The sequence below is a fragment of the Naegleria gruberi genome (genome assembly GCF_000004985.1).
Source record: "Naegleria gruberi genomic scaffold NAEGRscaffold_1, whole genome shotgun sequence".
NCBI lineage: Eukaryota > Heterolobosea > Eutetramitea > Acrasida > Naegleriidae > Naegleria > Naegleria gruberi.
In genome coordinates this window covers 96,601-118,991 of record NW_003163326.1, presented here as the reverse complement: position 1 = coordinate 118,991, position 22,391 = coordinate 96,601, and the positions used below count along the sequence as shown (strand labels likewise).

The following is a 22,391-nucleotide window of genomic DNA, read 5'->3' as shown; positions in this document are numbered from 1 at the left end:
TGTCTTTTCAAAAGAATATCCAAAAAATTAAAATTTTCTATCTTTTGTTGTTTCTGTTAACACTCCAGAGTGTGATCTTGTTTGGTGAATATAAAAAACAAACAATGTAATTGCAACAGCAGAAAATAATCCAAAGGCAACAACCAAATGGGCTTTTCTTCTTTGCTTTGCTTTGGCCTTTTCTAAAGCAATTTTTACTTGAGAGCTGAGAGCAGCTTGTTCCACCTTCTTTTTAATATATGCTTGTTCAATAATAAATTCCAAATTTTCATCCTCCTGGGATTTTGCTTGTTCGTTTTGTTTTTCCGATTTTTCTCTATTGCACATATCAACTGTAAACTCTCTGGATTGTTTATTAGTGCATCTCTTGAACATGATTATTCCGTTGCGGATAGATGGCGATGTTTTAGACAGAGCAATTCGTTTGGTTTGATTCATTTTTTAATATTTTTCTTTTTTTGTAAAGGAATAATAATTTCAATTTTAATAATTAATGTCCATCAATATTTTCAAGTTCTCTTAGGAATGATTTTGAGTTTAAAACACTGGTGCCACCCAAAATTACAGACTTGAAATTATCGTCAATTTGATTCAATGAGCTAATAACACCAAAGTTAGCTTTCAGTTTGGCGCTTTCTTCAGCCTCTCTTCTAGCCTTACTGTTGAACAATTCTACAGCTGAAGCTTCCTCATAAGTAATGCCACCGACAATAAATACTATCACCTCTTGTGGTATGTCCTTTGAAGTATCACTGATAAATGGATATTTCTCAGTATCTAATTTTCCTTTAAATAAAAATTCCAAAGTTTCATAAAGTCTTGGTTTGTGTTGGGTAAATACATTGGAGACTTCCTTATCCTGGAATTCACTTGCCACTTTCTTAAATAATGAAGTTATTGAAAGAGATTTTGGTTGTTCGTCGAAAAGGCCAGGAGTACGTGCTGATTTACCTCCAAATCTTATTGCTCCATCCACCAACCAAGTTTCTTCTACACCTTTATCCTCAAGCAACTCCTTCAGAAGTTTGAGTTCAGACTTTCTATCTTCATATCTTAATGAATAAATAATTACAAGTCTGAGGGCATCTAGTTTAAGAGTATTTTCATTCTTGATAATCTTTTTCAATTCTTCAAAAATATTGTCATGTGTTTGACCACAAACCAGCTCTTGCTCAACTTCTGATACATCAAGTAATTTACGTCTGGAAACAATGGAACGAAGTTCAGTTACCATTGTAATGTGTTTTTCTACTTCTTGTTGTTGTTTTTTAAATATTGGGAAGTTTTTCATAAAGTTAGCTAAATCTTCAATAGATTGAATATTTTCTTTCATGTCATGATTCTGTTGGTATCTATCAACAATTTTTTTTACATTTTTACATAAATCTCCCCAATTTTCATACATATTCTGAGAAAAGAATTCATCATATTGGGCCGTAAAGACTTCTTCTCTTTTTTCATCAGATGGATATTTGATTACATTGTTATTAAGCCCAATGAGTTCATGAATCATTGCTTGGTAAGTCCATTGTGTTAAAAGTGGTGTGATAGCATCATCTCTTCTGTCCAAAATCAATAAAATAGGTGCTGGAGGTGCTTTAGTATGATATCTGGTTTCATAATCCATTTTAAAATCGAAAATACCCTTCATTGATTTGTCTCTTCCAGAAATTCTTTCACTCAAATTTTGAGCTAATAATTTACAAGGAATAGAATTCTTTTGATATCTTACAATTGGTCTTTTCCTAAGAGATAACAAAACACTTGTCAATCCATCAGTTAGCTTTGGAACAAGTGTGTCAGATGTTTCTGAACGGCTGGTCATCATTTTAAAAGTTTTAGGCATATTCAACGAAAAAATCGAGTTATCTAGAGCCAAATATTCAGTAAAATATTCAAATACGCTTTTAACCATTTCATTCTTATCTATTTCCGCAAATCTATGAAGAATTTCTTCATCAACAACATTGGAGAAAACTAAGTTAGAGTTAGGTGAATCTTATCGATCAAAACTTACAAACATTGTAGGATTGATATTTAGGATCGGAGAGTTCCTCTTTTAAAAGATAGGCATTATCCTTTGTTGGTCGGATAAAAACAATAGCACGCATGTTTGATAATTTCTGTCTGGTGTGATTACTCAACAGATCTACAAGAAAAACTTCCTTTTGCATAATCATACTAAAAGGTGTTACAACAGAAACAACGTCTCTCTTATTATTATGTTGTATTAATCATTAAATTATTAAACCTACAGTATATTCATCTAGAATTAATACCTTTACTCCATTAACGCTTTCCACCATATCCAATATGTACTCTTTTAACGACTTGAGAGCGTTCATAGATTTATTGGTATCCAGTGAATTTCCTGGAGTGAGGTTACTGTTGGAGGCACTAGGAAGCATTTTTTTTAAAAATATTTTTTATGATATTAAACGTTTAAAGTTTTACTAGAAGCCAATTAGAAAAAAATCGAAGAATTGAATAGATGGCCATCTACTCGGATCTTGATTATGGGGAGGAGCAAGGTTGGAGAGGAAAATTGAAAAAATTAAAACCTAAAAAACTGACAGCCACTCGGGTAGCATACTCTTTCTTCTTATTTTTTGGATTTATTGTTGCACTGTTTTTGAGAGAAGGATTGTTTGGATTTTTTGATAATGTACCTTTTGGAAGGCAGATTTATGAATGGTTTTTTGAAAGTGTATTGGTGAGAATAAGTGGTAATTATGCTGTTTATAGGATATGTTTCGGTTGTTTCATGTTTTTCTTCTTGTTTGCTTTTTTAGCATCAAGATTATTTTGTGTGGGAGACAATGCAAGATTATATATTCAGCACAAATGGTTTATTCTCAAGCTTCCATTATTTATTGTGTTTCTAATTGTTCCATTCTTCATACCTGGTACGTTAATAGATCTATCATATTTACTTATATCCATATGACAGATATCTTTTTCTATGGATTTGCATGGTTGTCTCTAGTTTTAGCATGTATTTTTATCATAATTCAACTAATAATTTTAATTGACTTTTCCTTTAGCTCAGCAGAATGGTTCAGATCCAAAGGTGATGATTCATCATATGGGGTATGGGATTATTTAATGCTTGGTTTAGCAATAGTTTTCTATATTCTTGGATTGGCATTTATAGTATGTGAATTTGTTTTTTTTGGTAGTGGCCCTGATTGTCATTTGAATAGATTTTTCATTTGCTTTACAATAGTTTGTTCAATAATTACAACAATTGTGGCAATGGTTCTAAAAAGAGGTATTTATCCAACAGGCTTAATATTTCTGTATACATCTTTTGTATGTTGGACAGCTTTGACATCTTATCCAAACCAGACCTGTAACAAATTGGCTAGCTTTTCTCAGGAAGGAGGATCTAATACTACCGCTAGCTCAATTATTACTATAATTATCAGTCTCTTGATCTCAATATTTTCCATTGTGTAAGTATGATGTAATACTCACTAATTAATTAACCTTAAAAACTCTAGACGAAGTGCTATTAGCACTGGTTTGAGCTTTTCAAGTTTTTTCAGTATGAGCAAACATAGTGACGAAGATGGAACGGAAAATGATAATGATGAAAACGACGAAACTGATGAAGCGAAACGATCCGAATGTTCAGAAATGTTTTATTGCCATCTTGTTTGTATGTTTTCCTGTTGTTATATGAGCTGCGTATTAGTAAATTGGGATGTACTCTCAAATGATGAAGAGAAATGGTCAGTCGATCATTCACTTGCAGCAATGTGGGTAAAGATTGTTTCGCAATGGATTTGCCTTTTATTATTCTTTTGGGCTATTGTAGCACCAAAAATTCTATCTCGATTCCGTGACTTTGATAATTGAGAATGATCTACAGCAGACTTTCCCGCCATAAAAATAAATAACTTAAAAAAATGTCTACAAGTCCTTCACTGAAAATTGGAACGCTCGATTTGAGCAGGCTGACAGAAGGAAATAACTCTAACCAGCAATTATTGAATAGTAATGATAATGGAAGTTACGGAGCAACAACAACAGGAAGGGATAAACGATCAGGGTTAAACTGGATTCAATTAGAGCAAAAATTTAATAACCTAATTACTCAATTCAATTCTCCTCAACAAGGAACTTTTACTGGAACATCTCTAACTCAAAAACAAGAACATATGAAACAACTTGAATTAAGTTTGGAAGCGATTATCGAGGTTGCCTTAAGTGAGAGTTCAATGATTTTGCAGGAGGGCGATTTTAAGAGGGCTACTATCGGAGGTTTAAAAGCTTTGGAATATATTCAAAAACTGTATGGAAAAGATGCTTTGCAACAAGTTGAAGCATACTTCCTCCTTTCCAAGGCAAGCCAACAATTAAATCAATTCAAACAAGCAGAGGAATATTTGTCTATAGCAAATTGGACCTGTATGAAAAACAAGGAAAAATGCCCACCAAACTTGAGAGCTGAACTTCATCAACATTTTGGTTTACTGTATGTTCAGCAAGGAAAGGTTAATGAAGCCATTGAAAATATGGCAGCAAGTGTATATTATTTAGCTTTAGAGCATGGAACTCATGATGTAATTACAAGTTTTGCTTATTTCAATTTAGGCAATGTATTTGTTTCAATGCAAGGAAAATCTGAAAAAGGTGTTTCATTTATGAAAAAAGTTGTTGATATTTGGTATGACCAATTGTCGTCAATTATTTTAGTTGGTAAACCCCAAACAAATGATAATGAGGATGGTTCACTTGAAGTTTCAACAAGACAAGCGAGAATTCAATTTAAAAATTCTGTAAAGGATTTAGATGAAGACAAAGTTGGAGATGCTGAAAAAATGTTAGAACATATTTTGAGAACAGATTCAGAACATCTTGGAGAAAATCATGTGGAAACAGGGAAAGTGTATGTTGTAAACGGGTTTTTCAAATTATTTTTGGGAGACTTTGCTAAGGCTAGAGAATATCTGGAAAAGGCTAGAGAAATATTTGTTTACGTTCTCGGTGAAAATCATCAACAAACAAAAGAAGTCAATCAAGTACTTGAAAATTTAGATAAAAGACAGTAATAATTTAATTATCTATAAAATCTTCAGCCTTAACCTTCTTATTTTGTTGTGTCGTCACATTTGATTGTCTTTCAGAAATCTTCTTAATCAAATCATCATTATTTTCGTCATTTTGGTGCTTTCTCTTCTTTGGATTTTCCTCTTTTGGAGCTTCATATAGCTTGTCTTGTTGTTTCTTCTTTTCTTCCTTCTTTTCTTTTTGTTTTTCAGTTCTTTCAGAAACTTGCTTAAGTTGCTTTTCTTCTTTTGATAAGAAATATTCACCAGTTTCAATTTCAATATCCTTCTTACTCTTTTCAGGTGCGTTTGGAAATGGTGTATATTCTTTCTTTTGAATTTTCTTTTTCTTTTTTTTGACAATTGACTTGTTCACAGTCTTTTTAAACTTTGGCAAATATTTATCCCATGATACGTTTGCATATTCAGAGCTGTTTTTCAATTCCTTTTTAACCATGAGCTGTTTGATGTGATAGATTGGATGGATATTATTCATGCAGTCGGTAATCACCTCAGATACGAGCTTGATTCCATTGACTTCTCCAATAACACTAACAGTTTTACCTTGAATAAATATGAAACAACCTGTCAAAAGTTGGAGAGCCTTCAAAGTAGAACCATCTGGTCCAAAAAGTCTCTGTCTTCTCTTTGTAAAAACCTCCTTATTTCTACAGAGATTTCCAATCTTCATTACTTCAGAAAAAACGTTATCCTCAAGAACTCTTTTAGCTTCTTCAAATGCCACTCCTCTTGAAACCAATTGTAAGCAATCTCTACCTTTGAAAATAATAAATGGATCAAATGTTCTTTCTGTGGTTTCTATAATAATCTTTCCTTCCTTGCAATTCAGTGTTGTTTTCAAGTAAAATGGTGATGCACCCAAAGTTGATTCTATTACAGTAAAATGCTCTTTCAAGTATTGCTCTCTATATTCCGGAAACAAAATAACAAAATCGGAACGATCAGCAAGACCATTTGGATTATCCTCTTCAGTGTAAGCACCTCCTTTTAACCATGATGGAGCACTAGTATCTTTTTCCAAAGCTTCTTTCACATCATCAATTTTTTGATTAACCTTCTTCTCCTTTTCTTCGTGACCTGGTATTGAAGTCTTGTCGATATACCTATTGTATTTTTTGCTTGACATTTTTTTTAAAAATCATAAAAAATTTCTAATTTCCAAACTTCAACAAACTTTTACCTCCTTTCGTAAACATCACAATAATTAACAAACAATTTCAAATTAAAATAATATTAATTTTATTCAGCAACAATTTATTATTAAATTCGTATCTGATAATGAAAGCGATATTTAAAAAAAGAATTAATACATTTTCAAAAACGCAGTTTGCAATTGCATCAAGCAGAACTTGGCCACTTTTACTCTCATTCTCTACACTCAAAAAAATGACTCATCAACAACACAGTGATACCTCCTCATATTATGAGGATGTTCATAACGGAATTGTCTACAGAGTTGGAAATGGACATGACTTTAATATTTACGAGGAATGCAGTGAACACTTGAGAAATGGTGGTTTGGTATCATTTCCAACAGAGACAGTTTATGGACTAGGGGCCAATGCTTTGGATGAAAAGGCTGTTTATTCCATTTTCAAAGCAAAAAAAAGACCGCTAACCGATCCTGTTATTGTACATGTGTTAGATGTAGATCAAGCAAAAAAATACATTACCATTGAGGAGAATAGTCTCCATATGAGGCTATATGAACATTTGGCAGCAACCTTCTGGCCGGGTCCACTCACACTTGTCAGCAAATCTAATGAACAAGTAATACCAGATTGTGTGACCGCTAGTACAGGATTTGTTGGTATTAGAGTTCCTGCTCATCCAATAATTCGTAAATTATTAGAGCATTGCAAATTACCAATCAGTGCTCCATCAGCAAATAGATTTGGTCACATTTCTCCAACAAGAGCTTCACATGTGATGGAGGATTTAGGATTATATGGAAAAGATGAAATTGATAATGAAAACGTATTCAGAATTCTTGTTTTGGAAGAGGAAAATAATTCTGAAAGTAAAACAGAATGTAGTGTTGGTATTGAAAGTACAGTGGCAAAAATTTCAGAACTTGAAGACAAGTCATTAAAAATTGAAGTGTTACGAAGAGGAGGAATTTCACTTGAACAATTAAAAAAGAGTGTACAAGAATTTATTTTGGAAGAAAGCAACACTCGTGGTACAATTCCTGAAGTTAAAGTGGAGGCTCGTCATCAAACATACAGTGTAAAAATGAATGATAACACTGCTCAAATTGCTCCTGGTCAATTGATTACTCATTATGCTCCATATGTACCTGCATTTATTTTGGATAGTCAAACAAGTGTAAATTGTGCTGCATCAGAAAAAACAACTCGTGTATCCATTGAAGATTCTATATTGGTTGATTTTGGAGGAAAGCTCAACCATTTAAGTTCTCATTGTATGCACTACATTGATTTGTCACCTTCTAGTGATATTAATATTGCTAGAAATAAGGTGTTTCAGGTTTTGAGAGATTGTGAAAAAATTGAAAACGCTAAAGCTATTTTACTTCCAAATTTATTGAACGTTGATATTGAACATGCAGACTCACTTTTTGATAGACTTTTTAGAGCTGCCAGTGGAACATTCGCTTCTATTATTTTTGAAGATGAAAAGTATTGCCTACTTTTACCATGTAAATCTGTTGAAACAACTGTACATAATTGAGTTTATAATTTTCTCTTTTTCAATTTTGAAGAATAAAGTGACTCTTCCTTTTCTTGTCTCTTTAAACTTTCCTCTCTTCTCTTTTCCATTATTTTGGAAGTAAGATTAGTTTTCTTGTACTTAGGGTGAGTTTGATCTAAATGGAATTCTGGATCAAGGAAGACATCAGTAAATCTGTCATCTCCTATAATTAGTGGAGCTTCATTTTCGTTTTCCTCATTCTTTTTCTTGGACTCTTGATTCTTTCTTCTTCTTGTTATTTCTCTATCAGTGTCACGTTTAATATCAAATCCCTTTTCAGCACTATAATCTGACATTAATAATTCCAAGTTTTGTTTTCGCTTTTCTTCCTCTTCCTTCTTTTGTTTTTGTTTCTCCTTTTCTCTTACCGCCAATTTTTGTTCTCCTAATAAATCATCTTCATCAATCTCTTGCTCATCTTCAACACCATCTTGATCAGAACTCATTATCTTCTTTAATCTTTCTTTTCTCTGTTGTTTTTTCTTTTCTTTTCTCTTTCTCTCTGCAGTCTCCCACCATGATTCATTTTCCAATTTTTCCTTTTCTTTTTGCTTGTTTACAACTTCTTTTTGGATGGTGTCTTTTAAACCTTCATGTAAAACAAACTCAATATTGTGTGATGCATCCTCACTATTGCCACTCATAATAGCCTCCTTTTCCTTCTCTTTCTTTTTGGCATACTTGATCAAATCCTTATACTTTTTCTTTTCTAATTTCTTCTTTTCCTTTTTATCCTTCTTCTTTTGCGTTTTTTCCTCAGTTGTATCAGTATTTTCTTCTACAACTTTTTCTTCTACTTCTTCATCTGATGAGGAACTGGAGTCATCATCTGAGTTGGCAATAAATTTCCTATACAGTAAGTAATATGGTAAAAAATGCTTATTTCAATAAAACTTACATTAATGCTTCTTCGCTAACATCTTTAAAGTCTTTCTTCAATACCTCTCTTTCTGGATTATTAGTATCCCAAGTCAAATCTACAGATGATGATTTGAGTGGTTTGGAGTACATATTTTGTTTTGGTTTGTAATCTGCTGGAACTGAAGTGCATTGAGATCTTAAAACTGTAAGGAATATTACACAATCTCTGAAACTTACTTGATTTCTCTTTCACTGAAGTCTAAACTGTCTGGAATGAATCTTAAATCTAGCAAGATAGATGTGGATTCAAATTCAAACCCATCACACTCGTTATACAAATAAGTTGCTGTTTGAGAGCTGTCACATTCAATAACAGCAAAGTAATATTTCATCTTTTTGAATTCATATTCTCTCACTTTAACAGGGTCTAACATTTCATCATTGGTTTCAGCTTGTTCTACTTCAGTCTCAACTTTAATATTATCCTTATTCTTTTTTTCTCTTCTTGAAACAAGACGGGAGTTTCTACTATCTTCCTTTAACTCTGCAATCTTTTTCTTTACATTTTCAAGATTTTCTAATTTTGTTAATAAATGAGTTAACAAATAACTTACTGTAATCATTTTCATCATAAAACAAATTTCCAGGTCCACTAACAGCTTCACTCTCCCTTTGTTGCTTACCAAAATCAGATAAATAAACTGTAACACCAACTATCTTTCCAGAAGGTGGACACATTGAAGAAAAGAGGACAAATAAATCATCACTATCAACAAGATTCCAATCACAGTTCATTACAGCAATTCTTCTAGTTTCTTCGCCCTCTTCAATCATTTTAATTTGTTTTTGATCGTCTACATATTTCTTTTGAAATAATGAGAAATTTAAGTAATAAATCAAACTTACGTCCCATAAATCTTGTTGTTCCTCAGGAATATTTTCACTATCAACTTCTTGACCTACAGCCTTGAGAACAGCTGCATCTTCATCATCAAAGTCATAGGCATCTTCCCATTCCTCATTCCACTCTACATTTTCTAGTTCTGGTCTACCTTCCAAAGATTCCAAAAATTTATCAAAGTCCATTTCTTCTTCTTCTTCTTCCTCAGATTCATCCCCTTCAAATATATCAGTTGCTGTAAGTGGCTTTTTATCTTTCTTTCCAATCATTTCCTTTGCATCTTCAATAGAATCGTCACTATCATAGTCTGACTCGTGATCTTTTCCTTCTTCCTCTTCCATTTCCTTTTTTGCTTGTTTGAGTTTTGCGACTCTCATTGCCATCGGATCCTTTTCAAAGTTGTAAATACCCTTTAATGTGTTTTTTACAGCTTGTTCTTTTTGTTTACCAGAGGCATCTCTGCTCTTCTTGAGCATTGTAAAAGAAGGGTCCAAGATTTCATATAATCTAGGATCACTAATTACTGTTTTTGCTTCGACAGGTAAAAATTTTGGATCTTTATGCATAATAGCAAAACGTGGGTCTTCATTTCCACTGCTAACGTTCTCTTGCTTCTTGTTTCCTCCGGAACCTTTTTTCTTCAGTTTCTCTACAACTTTGTTCTTGGACTGTTTTTGTGTCATTTTTTTTGAACATCAAAAATAAAAAAATATTATCAACAAATTAATGAATAATATTTGGATTCATTATTATCCAAGTGGTTCTCGGTGAATGGCTGGACGCAATCTTAATCAAAAAAAATGTCATCATTTCCTGTTTCATCTGAGGAGACAATATCACATAAAACATTATTTGCAACATATTTAGAAGAAACAAATATGAATGAAATAAGCGACATTTATAAAGCTGAAAATGTTGAAAAGGAAATTGAAAATTGTGATACAAATGTTGATTCCCGCCGAAATTCTACATTCCACTCTATTTTTAAAATGGATCCAACAAAAGAAAACAAAATGGCAACACTCAAAGATGCTTTCCTTACTTCATCTATTCAACAATATTTCCAGCCTATGCACCCAGAATGGAACGAAAATGAGGAAGAGGATGAGGAAGAATACAAAAATTTTATTGACAACACTGAAACTATCGGAAAAGATATTACAAATGATGATATGGGTGAAGAGGATGAGGAATACAGATACACAACAGAAAATAACACTCCAAATTTTGTAAATAATGAGTACTTTAATAATATTATTAATAATGACAACGAGAACTCATTAGAAGAATTACAAGAACCAGAGGATTATGAGACGTACTATTATAATAATGACTCTAATGATTCAGATGGCGAAGAAAATACCTCTTTCAATCATTTGGAGCTAGAAGGTGAACATTCAGATTCTGAGGAAGAGGAAACCAAACCTAAGGAACAAAGATCTTTCCACATGTATATTCCAAAAACCTTAACACCAAAATCTAAACAATCCTATCAGTCTGGAAACGAGTCTTCTCAGTCAATAATCACTACTTATCAACCTAACACATCAAGTCTCAACAGTGCTAAAATTACTAACGTTGAAGAAATTCCAATTCCCCACAGATCAGAAAGTAAGCAATCTTCTCCCAAATCTACTACCACTTCCCCCAATAGTTATGAAAATGAATATAAGGATGATGAGGAATCTTCCATAAAATTCAAAATGTTGAAAAGGAATTCCAGATGGGGAAATTTGCTGAACAAAATCTCAAAACCAGGAACATATGTACCTCCTACAAACAAACATTCAAAGGAAGCAATCCTAAAATCCAAATCTCAGGATACAGCTCAAAAAACAGAACAAAAACAAGATGTTCCTCTCAAAACAAGTCTTTCCAATCAAAGAAAGAACGAACCTCTTAAAAAACAACCAGACACGAAAAAGATAGAGAAACCAACAAAGACTGAATCTCCACAAGTTGTCAAAACACTTCAATCTTTACCAAAGGAGCAACAAGTGATTAATAATCAAGAATCTAAACAAGAAAAAACTTTGAAAGCCTACTTCTCCGAACCATCTATTCCTAATGATCTGTTCCTAGAAGAAGATTCAATCAACCAAGAGGACGAAGAAGGATGGGGAACTTTTATTAATCGTAATAATGTATATAATCCTTATAATTATGAGCAAAAACCAATTACAAGTCAAAAAACAAACCAACAACCACCAAATGATGAAGACCCCCATAAAGCCAAAATATCAAATAGTAGATCAATAATATCTAACTTCTTTCTTCCAAAATCTCAAGAGGAAGAAAAGAAAAGACAAATTAAGGAAAAGATTGAAAAAAAGAAAGAGGATAAAAAACTGAAAGAGCAAGAAGAATTAAAACTTCAAGAATTGGAAGAGCAACTAATATTTTATAAGAATGAAAATGAAAAAACTAGGAGACTGAAAGATGAGCTTCAAGCAGAAAGGCAAAACATTGAATGTGAAAAATCAGAGTTTAAACGATTTACAGAAGAGGAACGAGAAAAGTTTGAAAAATATAAACAGGAAGAAACACAAAAGTTAAAACGAGAAAGAAGAATTCTAGAAAGAAATATCAAAGATCAGCAACAATCACTGAGTAGGAAAGAACATGAGAAAGAAGTCAACGATCTTAAGGAAAAAATAGAAAAGTTGACTACTGAATTTAAGAATGAAAGGTCCAAACTTAAATCAAATATCCAAGCTCTCAAATCAAGAAATGAACAATTACAAGAAAAGATAATAGAGCTTGAGGAGAATCTTAAAAAGAGGGAATTAGAAAGAATCGATAACAATTTTAGGAAAAAGCAATCAAAAGATAATATTTCTCAACCATCTATTAACTCAAGTCCTAGCATTACCACCAATACAAAGGTCAATTCCCAACAAAATCCTAAAACACCAATCACACCAAATAAGGATGTGAATATCAAGCCTCTTCCAGAAACCATGTCAACAAAAGTAATGGAAAAGATACCCTTAGTTAAATCTCTTTATCCTAATAATCACAAACTTGGGCTATTAAAAAAAACCTTCCAGGTGAGCGATAGTCATTTCAATGTAACATGGGAAAATGAAAATTTTGGAGAAGTAGTAACCAGTAGAAGAGAAGTTGGGAAAGGAAAAATTGAAATTCTTTTCAATACAGGAAGAAGAGATGTGGAGTTTTCAAATGGAAGTGTTAAGAAAATATTACCTGATAGATCTAGTCTAATCTATTTCAATAATGGTGATATCAAAAAGACCTTTGAGGATGGATTGGTTATTTACTTTTTCAATAACTTAAAAACAACCCAAATTACATATCCAACAGGTGCTGAAATGTACAAATTCTCTAATAACCAAATTGAAACTCATTTTCCTGGAGGAGAGAAGGAGGTTGTTTTTCCAGATAAAACAATTAAGTTTGTTGATAACAATGGAAGTGAGGAAATTTGGTTCTCTGATGGCACTTATTCTAGAAATGATCCCAATAATTAAGAAAAATAAAGACATATTTAGATAAATATACAACGTAAATGAATTATTTATACAATGATTAATCTGAATAATGTTTTGGCAATGTACCACCTTGACCTTCATGATGGACTTCTCTTTCAACACCATCCTTGGTAATGACAGCAAGACGAACAACACCACCACTACTACCATCACGTGCCATAGCAAGAGACAAAGCGTTCCTCACGAATTGTTTACATTCTTCCTTTGTCATTCCCTTCTTGAAATTGGCATCACAGTAACCATAAATGTAAGTACTTCCCGATCCACCAATGCTGAAAGGTTCTTTAATTAAAGATCCACCAAGAGGAATAGTCCAAACAGATCCACCATTCTTTTCATCCCAACCTGCACAAATTATACCAGCAAGTAGATTGTCCTTGTAGTTATAACAAAAATCCTTAAACAAATTAGCAGCTGTTTCCACCAAAGGTAAGGTACCAACTTCAACAGAGTGTATTTGAAGGAAATAACGAACATAATCGGAGATCTGTTGAGTGTCAGCTGCTGAACCAGAACGACAAACATAAATTCTATCATGGACAGGAGTTAATTTGTCAGACACTCTGTTAGCAATATATGAACCTGTGGTTGTACGAGAATCAGCTCCAATTACAACACCTCCATCAAATTCTACAGCCATAATTGATGTACCCATAGAGTGTGCTTCTTGCATATCTTTGAGTGGGTCTTCAAAAGGAAGAGCTTCAGAGAAATTGTTGTGTTGCAATAATGGTGCTGATGGATGGCTAACAGGTTTGTTTTTGGAGTGGAAAAGATCGTGAGTATTGTACATTTTTTTTTCTTTGATTGTATTATTATTAATGCTGTATTTTTAGATTGTTGTTTCCATCTACCCAAGCAATAATATGAATTAAAAAAATTCTGCCAGTTTTCATCTGATGAAAATCAAACATAAAATTGTAAACAAAAAATGGATTCGGAAGAAAATAGATTAGCTTCTTTCTTTAACAGACAAGATGGTCTATCTTGGCCTCACACAGATGAATCCCATCCTTATTGTACTCCTAAATTATTGGCTGCAAATGGATTTTATTTTTTTCCTACAAGCACAGTTCGTGATATGTGTCAGTGTCATTATTGTGGAATAAGACTAAGAGATTGGGAACCAACCGATAATGTACATTCGGAACACAAAAAACATAAACCAGATTGCCCTTTCCTATTGGAAAATGATGATCAAGATTTAGGTTTTGATTTGTTTGGAGATGAATCAAACACTCACACTCTGCAACCAAATGCTACAAGCCAACATAATTCAAGTATCATAGATAAAGCTAGTTCAATTATTTCAGATGAAATGAAGTTGAGAGGTCAATTTGCTTCGGACTTGTTATTCTCTCTAATTAACCCACAAAATGATTGGAATTTTGAAATGGATTTGGATTCCCCAAAAACATTTAATATTCCACAAATTAAATAAACAAGTAACAATAAACAAGATTAATTTAAATTAATTAATATATAAATATTTTTCAACTATTATTTAAAAAGTTATTTGAACACGTTCAAAAAAATGAGTGAAGCAAACAAGAAGAATACTCCATCAAAGAAGAGCAAATTGACCACTAAGAGCAAGTCTACAACATCAACAACAATTCCAACATCAGTACCAACCACTACAACAAATGTTATTAAAGAGACATCCATAACAAAATCCGAAGAGACTCCTACAATATCCGATAATAACCAACCAAAATTTACTCCTGGAAGTTATGTATCTGTTAAACAAACAACATTCATCTCTGGAAAAGTTTGGAAGCAACCAAAGGAACGATTTTCTGTTAAAAAGACAGATCTAAAGAAAGCTATGAAAGGAAAAAAGAAATGAAGGAAGTGAAAGAATTAGAAGCCAAAATCAAAGCTGATATGGAAGAAGAGAACAAGATTGAAAAGAGAAAAATGGAACAAAGAAGACAAGCAAGAATTGAGAAAATTATCAAGGAAAATAAGAATAAACCATTGAAACAAGGAAGAGGAAAATGCAAAGGAAGAAATAAGAAATTAACTGAAAAGGATATTCACAGAGTAAAGATCTACCATGAATCTCAAGGATTATTCTAAAAACATTGTGTTATTGTTGTTTTCCAAACGGCCATCATAACGTTCTAATTTAAATATTAAAAAAAAATATAGGACAGATAATTACCATTTATTTAATGACATCGGAGGAAAGACCATCAGTGCAATCACATGATGTTAACAACACACAACTTGTTAAAACAACATCACACACAAACCATCCTTCTGAATGGTGTTGTATGGGACCTCACCATTTATTATTTGGTGATACCAGAGCCAATAACAAGTACGCATCTTATTTTGCATGGATGACTTCTGTTTTGTCTTGTTGTATTTTATTTCCTCCTTTAGCAACATACTTTTTGTTGTATCAACATCCAAGAGAGAAGGTACGTTATGGATTGAGCGAAGCTATGACTGGATCAACAGGTGTGATGGATTTTTCAACAAGGAATAATGAATCGGAAACAGGAGCACACAGAAATAGAGTGCAGACAGAAACTGAAGAATTAGATACTAATAGATTAATGTGGGTACTACTGAGCTTTATGCTAACAGTACTTTGTTGGGTTCCAGCAATTGTTTTCAATTTGGTTCTATATTTTTGTTGTATTTCACCTTTACAGCAAGAGAAAGAGGAAATAGTTTGATTTAATATAATTTATTTTTTATTTATAAGATATTGAACTAGTTGTTTCCATTGTTGGGAAACAGGAATAATATTTATTGTGAAAAGCTGGATACATATGCCTTTCTACAAATTGTTACATCGATTTGTGGAATTTCATTATTTAGAACTCGTTCAATCTCCTCATCTGTAACATCAAAGGTAAAATTCAAAAGTTTGAGCACTTTGAGATTTACATTTGTTTTCAATTCTTCAAGGCAATTAATATCTAAGACCAAAAGTTTTGACTTGTCATCAAATTCTCCAATAAATTTTTCACAAATCTTATTGGATTTTAAAAAGTTTTCAAATGCTAATCTGGATGAGAAAAATGTTGATATGTGCAATCTCTTAATGACAGAATTATTGGACAAAACCTCCATAAAGGCAGAGAAGTGTGTTGCATTCCTAAACGAGTTTGCAACAGTTAACGAATTAATACGGGAATTGGATAGGTTTTCTGCAGCTTTTGCACCCAAATGTAAGAAGAAAACAAGGGAAAGCTTTGTAATAGAGGTATTGTGACGGATTCCATCAAGAGTACATTCTTGGCGAGCTCTACTTCTATTTTCTGGTTCAAATATTTCCAAACACCTGAGTGATGGAATACAATTTGATTTAAGAAAATTAGAAAACTCTATATCACTCACAATATCATTCTCTGAAAATTGAATAGATAAATGTTGAAGTTTTTGAGTAATGTTCTTGGTTTTCATGAACATGTCAAGAGGGGAATAAGTTAAACCTCTTAAATCAAGATTTTTAACTTGGCTTGTTGAGGAAAGTAAAATTTCTAGTTGTTTCGTTGAAATATTACAAATCTTCAATGATTGAATCAATTGCATTGAAGTGAAATCGATACCATTGGATTGGATAGTGTCTGGAAAGTACAAACAAGTGTGGATGCATTTCAGCTTTGGAAATCTTTTTAGATGTGGGAGAATAATGGGAACAGGTATGAAATTCTTGTTTAGGTTAATGTGTGTGGTGATATTATCAAAAGAAGGGATTGGTTGGAAAATAAAAGGATCTAACAATTGAGAATCCGACTCGAATATACTTTCTGGTGCTTCTACATTAAAATATAACGTTTCTAATCTGGAAAATAAGGAAATTTTTCTTTCAGATATTATATTAATGTCCAAATACTTTTTAACCAAGGGTGATGATGAAAAATCTAAGCAGGTTCTGAACAGTGAATATTTTGATTTGTACTCCAGTAACACGTTCATAAAAGTTTGCATTTCTGCACTTGTGATTGGTGTAGTAATTCTCGAATCATTTTCTATTATTGTGGTGATTTTTAAATTCCTTACATGATTGAAAATGGGGGAGTATAAAATGCAAATAGATTCAAAATCTTCCTTGGATAGAGATCTAGCAATATCTTGGGGTATGTCATTATTTGACTTTTCGGAAAATGGCTCTTTTGACAACACAAGTTCAACATTCAGAAATGGAATGAAAATGTGGGATCTGAGAGGATTATCCGAATACCTTCCAAAAGAGTTTTGAATAATACTTGTCGCAAATAAATACTTGTTTTGAGGAGATTGAAAGGCTAGCCCTAAATAAAATTTTAGTGGTAGATATGGTAGAAAGCTTAAAATTACATGTTTGATGGCCACAGGTAGTACTTTTAGTCTACTCAAGGTATATGTTTTTCTTTTTTTTGATGGTTTGTTACTATTATAACTATTTGATCTAGATCTAGTCTCTATTTCAGTCAACTTTTCAAAATATTCCTCAAAAATTTCCTTTTCATCAATATCTAGGTTAGAATATTGATTAGAAGGAAAAGTAATAATTGGAGAGGTGGGAGCATCATTACATTCTTGTTCAAAATTATCTGTAATTGTGCCAGTAATATTGCAGGGAAATAGTCTATCATTATTTGATAATGCAACATTCCCAAAATCTTGTGTCAAGGAAGTATGTTGTGACAATAAAATTGAAGAATTTGTGACATTTTCTTGATCATCTTCCATCATGATGAGTGGCATATTAAAAGAGGAAGACATTGTCAGGAAGGAACTATCAGACATGCTTGATAGATCATTCCTGTGATTTTCATAATCATTTAAAGAGGAATTTACATTATTTTGTGATGGAGTTGTTATTTTCAGTGCACTGAGAGAAATTGATCCTGGAGAGGAGAAGGAAGTATTAGCTGTATGTTCTTTTGTTGGTGTTACACATTGTTGTTCGGGAAGTTGACTCTCTTCACGGTAATGTTTGGAAGATTGTTTTGCAACTCTCTTTTTCGAACGTTTTCTTATAGGAGTACTATCTTGTGTGTTCATATTCATCCATGTTCGAAGAGATTGTTGTGAACAAATCCAATTGTTCCTTTTTTTTTAATTTTTAAAAATTCAACATAACGGTGGATTAATAATAGAAGGCGCCAAAAAATAAATCAAAAAAAACAACACCACTACTCACCCACCAACAAATAAGGATTAATTCTCTGATGGTGAAATCTAACCAAAAGAAAGCAAAGACTCTCTCTTCAATAAATAGGGTTGATGACACACTCAATCCATACTACGGATCATCACTAGATCATTTGGTAGTTATTCCAAGGCAAGCAACGATTTCAAATGCTACTCCTACCAATACAACTCCCAAAAGAGCAATATCACCAACAAATAATCAATCTCTAAAAGCTTCTAGAAGCTCCTCGCCAATATTATATCCTTCCACTGCAACAATCTCAAATCTTCATCAAATACAGCACACTGGTAAAAGATCCTCATCTCCTCTCCCTCAAGAATCAAAGAAAAAACTTCTTGATATTGACCTTAAAAACTTAACACCCACATTCTTAGAATCACCCAAAGGAAGTCCAAGAAGCCCAAAGAATGGTAGCTTTGTGGATTCGCCTAGATTGAAAGGATCTGAACCATTAGTATGTGAATCTTGGGAGGTTGTTTCAAAACAAGATCTGGACCATAGAGAAACTCTAGCTGCTGAACGATTTTTGAGGTTCTTACATGGGCAGCCTGTTTCAGATGCTAAACAAAAGTTTGCTTCAATAGCAAATACAGATTATTTATTTTCTGATAGCGAAGAGGAAAGCGCTACTATCAAGTTCATAAGAATGGAGGAGCTGGAAAGACTAATGAAAGAAAATCATCCTAAAAATGAGAAGCAATATATTCATGATTGGCTTAATGAAATGCCTCAACTAAATGTTGAAAAAATTCCTGAAATTCCAATCGGAGAGGTAACAATTGATAGTTTATCAAACCAATTTCAAACATTCAAATCGATTTTTAACCAGATGAGTGAAAAGATTTTCAAAAAATGGATTCTTTCCAACAGATTGGAGAGAATTGTTGTTGACCTGGTTCAAAAATGTCAAGAAACCAAAAAACAATTTGAAGATTTAAAAACTAGAGAAAATTCTATCGATAATTCTATTCATGAATTGGTGAAAGTGGAGGTTCAAAAGCAATTGAAAATGAATATGAAAACTAATGAGGATATACCATCCCAATCTAAAGAGATGCTTTTGAAGGAAATAGTTCGTAATGAAATGGAAAAAATAACCAAAAAGGCAGATGTTGTTCTTTCAGAAATGAAAGAAAGAAATATTCAACACAAAATTGATGTCTCTGTGGAGGAGGCTGTGGATAAAATTCTTAGAGAAACAGAGGAGCAATTTACATTTTTGACATCTAGTATTGGTGAAATTAAAAAAGATGTGAATGATTTAAAGCTCAAACCTAGAATGGAAGCAAAAACGAATGACTCTAAATCTGAATCATCCATTCAAGATTTAGAAAAAATGAAACAGTATTTGGAAAGTAAGACAAAAGAATTCACCAATAATATGGTACATCAATTGGAAAATACTAGTAATATACTTGAAAGATGTAATTCTATAGAGAAGAACTCTGAAAAAAAGATAAAGGAATTCCAAACAAGAACGGAAAGGGAGTTGAAGGACTTGAAAAGCAGAATGGAAAGTTTAGTCCAAAATTCTAATAATGAAAGTTTATCCTCTAACTTTGAACAGCAATTCCACATCATGGAGAGGACACTGAATGAAATTCAATTTAAGAAGCAACTAACAGAAGAAGACTCTAGAAAAGCAATAGAATCAATTATTAAATCCAACCTGATGTTTTCTGAAGATATACATGGGTTGCATATCGAACAAAATATTATAGAGAGTAAATTTGAGGAGAGACAGGAAGAATATTCATATTTAAAGGACCAGATTTTCTCCCTCCAACAATTTAAAGAAGAAACAATTGAAAAATTAGATCATTTTGAAATGAAAAGAGTAGATGAGTTGAGTGATATTAAAAAATTATCCGACTTGCTTGAAAATGTATCATCCCATTTAACAGATGTAGAGCAGAGAAAAAACAATGAAAAAGATCTGGTAGAACTAAATGAAAAAATTATTCAATACAATTTGGAACTGAATAATATAAAATCAGAAGCATTTTTGATGATTGAAAATATAAGAAACGAGCAACAATCCATATCTCAAAACCAATCAAAGCTTAATGAAGATTTATCTGATTTGAGAGTATATTTCACAGAGAAAGACACAACTCTTCAAAATGAAGTGAACCAAATTGAACAGTCAAAATCCATTCACGACATATTTTCAACACAGATAGATACAATTCATACAAAATATGAATCATTTTACAAGAGTGCTGGGGATAGCTTTGACCACATTAACATGAGGTTGACTAATTTTACTGAATCTATTGATATTAGAGTATCTGATTTAAAAAATCAAATAACAGAGATACTCAAGAATGATGACAAGGGAAAATATTCGAACAACGTTATTGAAAATCTTTTTTCAAAAATTGGATCTTTTGAAGCTAGTTTAGATAACTTAAGAAATGAAATATCAAAAGAAATTCAGATGAACATGAAATATCAAAATGATTCTAATAAGTGTATAGAGTCTTCGATTCTTAATTTGGAGAGTTCTAGAAATGATAGCAAAATACTGATACAAAATCTTGAACAGAAAATTGTTGAGATTGAAACCCAAAATAGGTATTTCAAAGATTCTGTTCAAACAATAATATTTAGAAACGAGGAAATAGACAAGCAATTAAGATACTTGGATAGCAATCAAATTACCTTAACTGGTAATGTCCATTCAAATGAATCAGCACTTAAAGATCTTTCTGTGAAAGTGGGCAATATTGAAAAATCACTTACTAGTATTCAACAATGTTTTAATGATCAATTATCACATATACAAACAAAAATTGAAATATCAGAAAGTGGCGCTACAACCTTAATGGAGGAAATTAAACAATTAACGAATTTACATTCGAATGTCAAAGCTAAAGTTGAAGATTACGCAGTCACATTCGAAACATTGGATCTGTGGAAGCAAGGATTTAATGATTCCATGGTGATTGTTAAGCAAAAAATTCAAGAGAATTTATTAAATTATGATAATCTCGTTTCCAGAGTCCATGATTTGACTATATGTCAACAGAAATTAGAATCCAATCAAAATTATTCATCTCTTTCTTCCGAACTTTTTAACCATTTAAAAGAATACAAGAACCAGCACAGTGAAGTAATAGAAGCAATATCAAAACAAAAAATGGTACAAATAGCCATGGAAAAAACCCTTTCATCCTCTATTGACTCTCAAAACAGTCAAATAGATTCTTCCTATTCCAGTTTAAGGAAAATTATTGATTCTGAGATAAACTCTTTTACCAATCGAAAAATTATAGAATATAACTCCCTGTCCGAACTTGTGGAAGATAGGTTAAAACTGATAGAAGATTGTAATGAGGTTTTAAACAAGGATTTTGGTGCTCTTAAAGTGGACATTTCACTTCTCAAGACAAATCAAAATGAATTTAATTTGGCTTATTCGACCTCTACCAAAGAAAATATTGAAAGGATATCATTTCTTGATGAAAACGTTAATAAGGTTTTACAAGAATGTAAAAATTATCTTAATGAAAAAATAATTGGATTAGAGGATTTTTTACAAAGAAATATAATCGAAAATACTGAGAATCAAAATAATGAATTGGAAAATAATATTATTTCACTACCTTGTTTCAAGATATTGAATGAAAATATTTCTAATCTGCAAGATTTTATGGTTCATCTTGAACAATTAATATTACCCCAGATTAGGGAAGATATTAAGCCAATTACACAAGTTAGTATGATATGTAGTACCATTATGAATTTTAAAGAGGAATTCGAAAAATTGAATGAACAAATCAACTCTTTCAAAATATTAACAGCCTCGATAGAGACTCAAGAAATGAGTATTTCAATAATTGGCAATAATGTTGCTACCATGGAGGAGGAAATAACTCGTCTCAAAGCAATGATGAAAGAGGAAAACATTATTCAAAAGAAGATCCTTAATGGTCTCTCTGAATGGAAGGACAATACTCAGGAACAGATATTAACTTTTGAAAAAAATATTAACCTATTACAGGAGCAGGTGGATACTAAACAAGAATATTACAGTGAAATACTTGATAATTCTTCATCGACAATTAAGGAAGATGTATTAATTAAAGTGGAAGATGTAAAACAAAACTTAGAAACCTTGAATCAAGCATGTCCGTATTGGAAGTTCATATGCAAGTTATTGA

At 32.2% G+C, this 22,391-nt stretch overlaps 12 protein-coding genes across 12 annotated transcripts in view; 7 read left to right on the top strand and 5 right to left on the bottom strand.

The window, feature by feature from the left end:
- The window catches only part of NAEGRDRAFT_61112 (uncharacterized protein), a gene marked incomplete at both ends in the record, with an annotated part of 1,362 nt that extends 929 nt beyond the window's left edge, over positions 1-433 (top strand). The window contains one exon of the mRNA XM_002683326.1: positions 360-433. Within this exon, the coding sequence (XP_002683372.1) occupies positions 360-433 (74 nt within the window). The remainder of the gene's footprint in view (positions 1-359) is intronic.
- Positions 434-462: 29 nt separating this feature from the next.
- Positions 463-2,399, bottom strand: NAEGRDRAFT_56416 (vacuolar protein sorting). The gene is made up of 3 exons (XM_002682977.1): positions 2,256-2,399; positions 2,018-2,213; positions 463-1,977 (listed from the first exon to the last, which is right to left on the bottom strand). The coding sequence occupies exons 1-3, from the start codon at positions 2,343-2,345 to the stop codon at positions 491-493; spliced, it is 1,773 nt and encodes a 590-aa protein (XP_002683023.1). The 5' UTR covers positions 2,346-2,399; the 3' UTR covers positions 463-490.
- Positions 2,400-3,911: 1,512 nt separating this feature from the next.
- NAEGRDRAFT_29002 (uncharacterized protein) lies at positions 3,912-5,057 on the top strand (the record flags this gene model as incomplete). The annotated part of the gene is made up of 1 exon (XM_002683325.1): positions 3,912-5,057. The coding sequence occupies one exon, from the start codon at positions 3,912-3,914 to the stop codon at positions 5,055-5,057; it is 1,146 nt and encodes a 381-aa protein (XP_002683371.1).
- Positions 5,058-5,154: 97 nt separating this feature from the next.
- On the bottom strand, positions 5,155-6,069 carry NAEGRDRAFT_2457 (uncharacterized protein; the record flags this gene model as incomplete). The annotated part of the gene is made up of 1 exon (XM_002682976.1): positions 5,155-6,069. A coding segment is annotated over one exon (915 nt), but the record flags the coding sequence as incomplete, so codon positions are not given.
- Positions 6,070-6,560: 491 nt separating this feature from the next.
- On the top strand, positions 6,561-7,700 carry NAEGRDRAFT_2202 (uncharacterized protein; the record flags this gene model as incomplete). The annotated part of the gene is made up of 1 exon (XM_002683324.1): positions 6,561-7,700. A coding segment is annotated over one exon (1,140 nt), but the record flags the coding sequence as incomplete, so codon positions are not given.
- A 984-nt stretch (positions 7,701-8,684) lies between these two features.
- Positions 8,685-10,235, bottom strand: NAEGRDRAFT_61108 (uncharacterized protein; the record flags this gene model as incomplete). Its single annotated transcript, XM_002682975.1, has 4 exons — positions 8,685-8,847; positions 8,889-9,228; positions 9,266-9,515; positions 9,558-10,235. The coding sequence occupies 4 exons, from the start codon at positions 10,233-10,235 to the stop codon at positions 8,685-8,687; spliced, it is 1,431 nt and encodes a 476-aa protein (XP_002683021.1).
- Positions 10,236-10,565: 330 nt separating this feature from the next.
- Positions 10,566-13,043, top strand: NAEGRDRAFT_61107 (uncharacterized protein; the record flags this gene model as incomplete). Its single annotated transcript, XM_002683323.1, has 1 exon — positions 10,566-13,043. The coding sequence occupies one exon, from the start codon at positions 10,566-10,568 to the stop codon at positions 13,041-13,043; it is 2,478 nt and encodes an 825-aa protein (XP_002683369.1).
- A 23-nt stretch (positions 13,044-13,066) lies between these two features.
- NAEGRDRAFT_77167 (20S proteasome) lies at positions 13,067-13,860 on the bottom strand. Its single transcript, XM_002682974.1, has one exon. It carries the CDS (start codon positions 13,855-13,857, stop codon positions 13,102-13,104), a length of 756 nt encoding a protein of 251 aa, XP_002683020.1. The 5' UTR covers positions 13,858-13,860; the 3' UTR covers positions 13,067-13,101.
- A 135-nt stretch (positions 13,861-13,995) lies between these two features.
- NAEGRDRAFT_61105 (uncharacterized protein) lies at positions 13,996-14,505 on the top strand (the record flags this gene model as incomplete). Its single annotated transcript, XM_002683322.1, has 1 exon — positions 13,996-14,505. The coding sequence occupies one exon, from the start codon at positions 13,996-13,998 to the stop codon at positions 14,503-14,505; it is 510 nt and encodes a 169-aa protein (XP_002683368.1).
- Positions 14,506-14,598: 93 nt separating this feature from the next.
- On the top strand, positions 14,599-14,913 carry NAEGRDRAFT_61104 (uncharacterized protein; the record flags this gene model as incomplete). The annotated part of the gene is made up of 1 exon (XM_002683321.1): positions 14,599-14,913. One exon carries the CDS (start codon positions 14,599-14,601, stop codon positions 14,911-14,913), a length of 315 nt encoding a protein of 104 aa, XP_002683367.1.
- Positions 14,914-15,241: 328 nt separating this feature from the next.
- NAEGRDRAFT_61103 (uncharacterized protein) lies at positions 15,242-15,754 on the top strand (the record flags this gene model as incomplete). Its single annotated transcript, XM_002683320.1, has 1 exon — positions 15,242-15,754. The coding sequence occupies one exon, from the start codon at positions 15,242-15,244 to the stop codon at positions 15,752-15,754; it is 513 nt and encodes a 170-aa protein (XP_002683366.1).
- Positions 15,755-15,827: 73 nt separating this feature from the next.
- On the bottom strand, positions 15,828-18,074 carry NAEGRDRAFT_44931 (uncharacterized protein; the record flags this gene model as incomplete). Its single annotated transcript, XM_002682973.1, has 1 exon — positions 15,828-18,074. One exon carries the CDS (start codon positions 18,072-18,074, stop codon positions 15,828-15,830), a length of 2,247 nt encoding a protein of 748 aa, XP_002683019.1.
- Between the last annotated feature and the right edge of the window lie 4,317 nt (positions 18,075-22,391).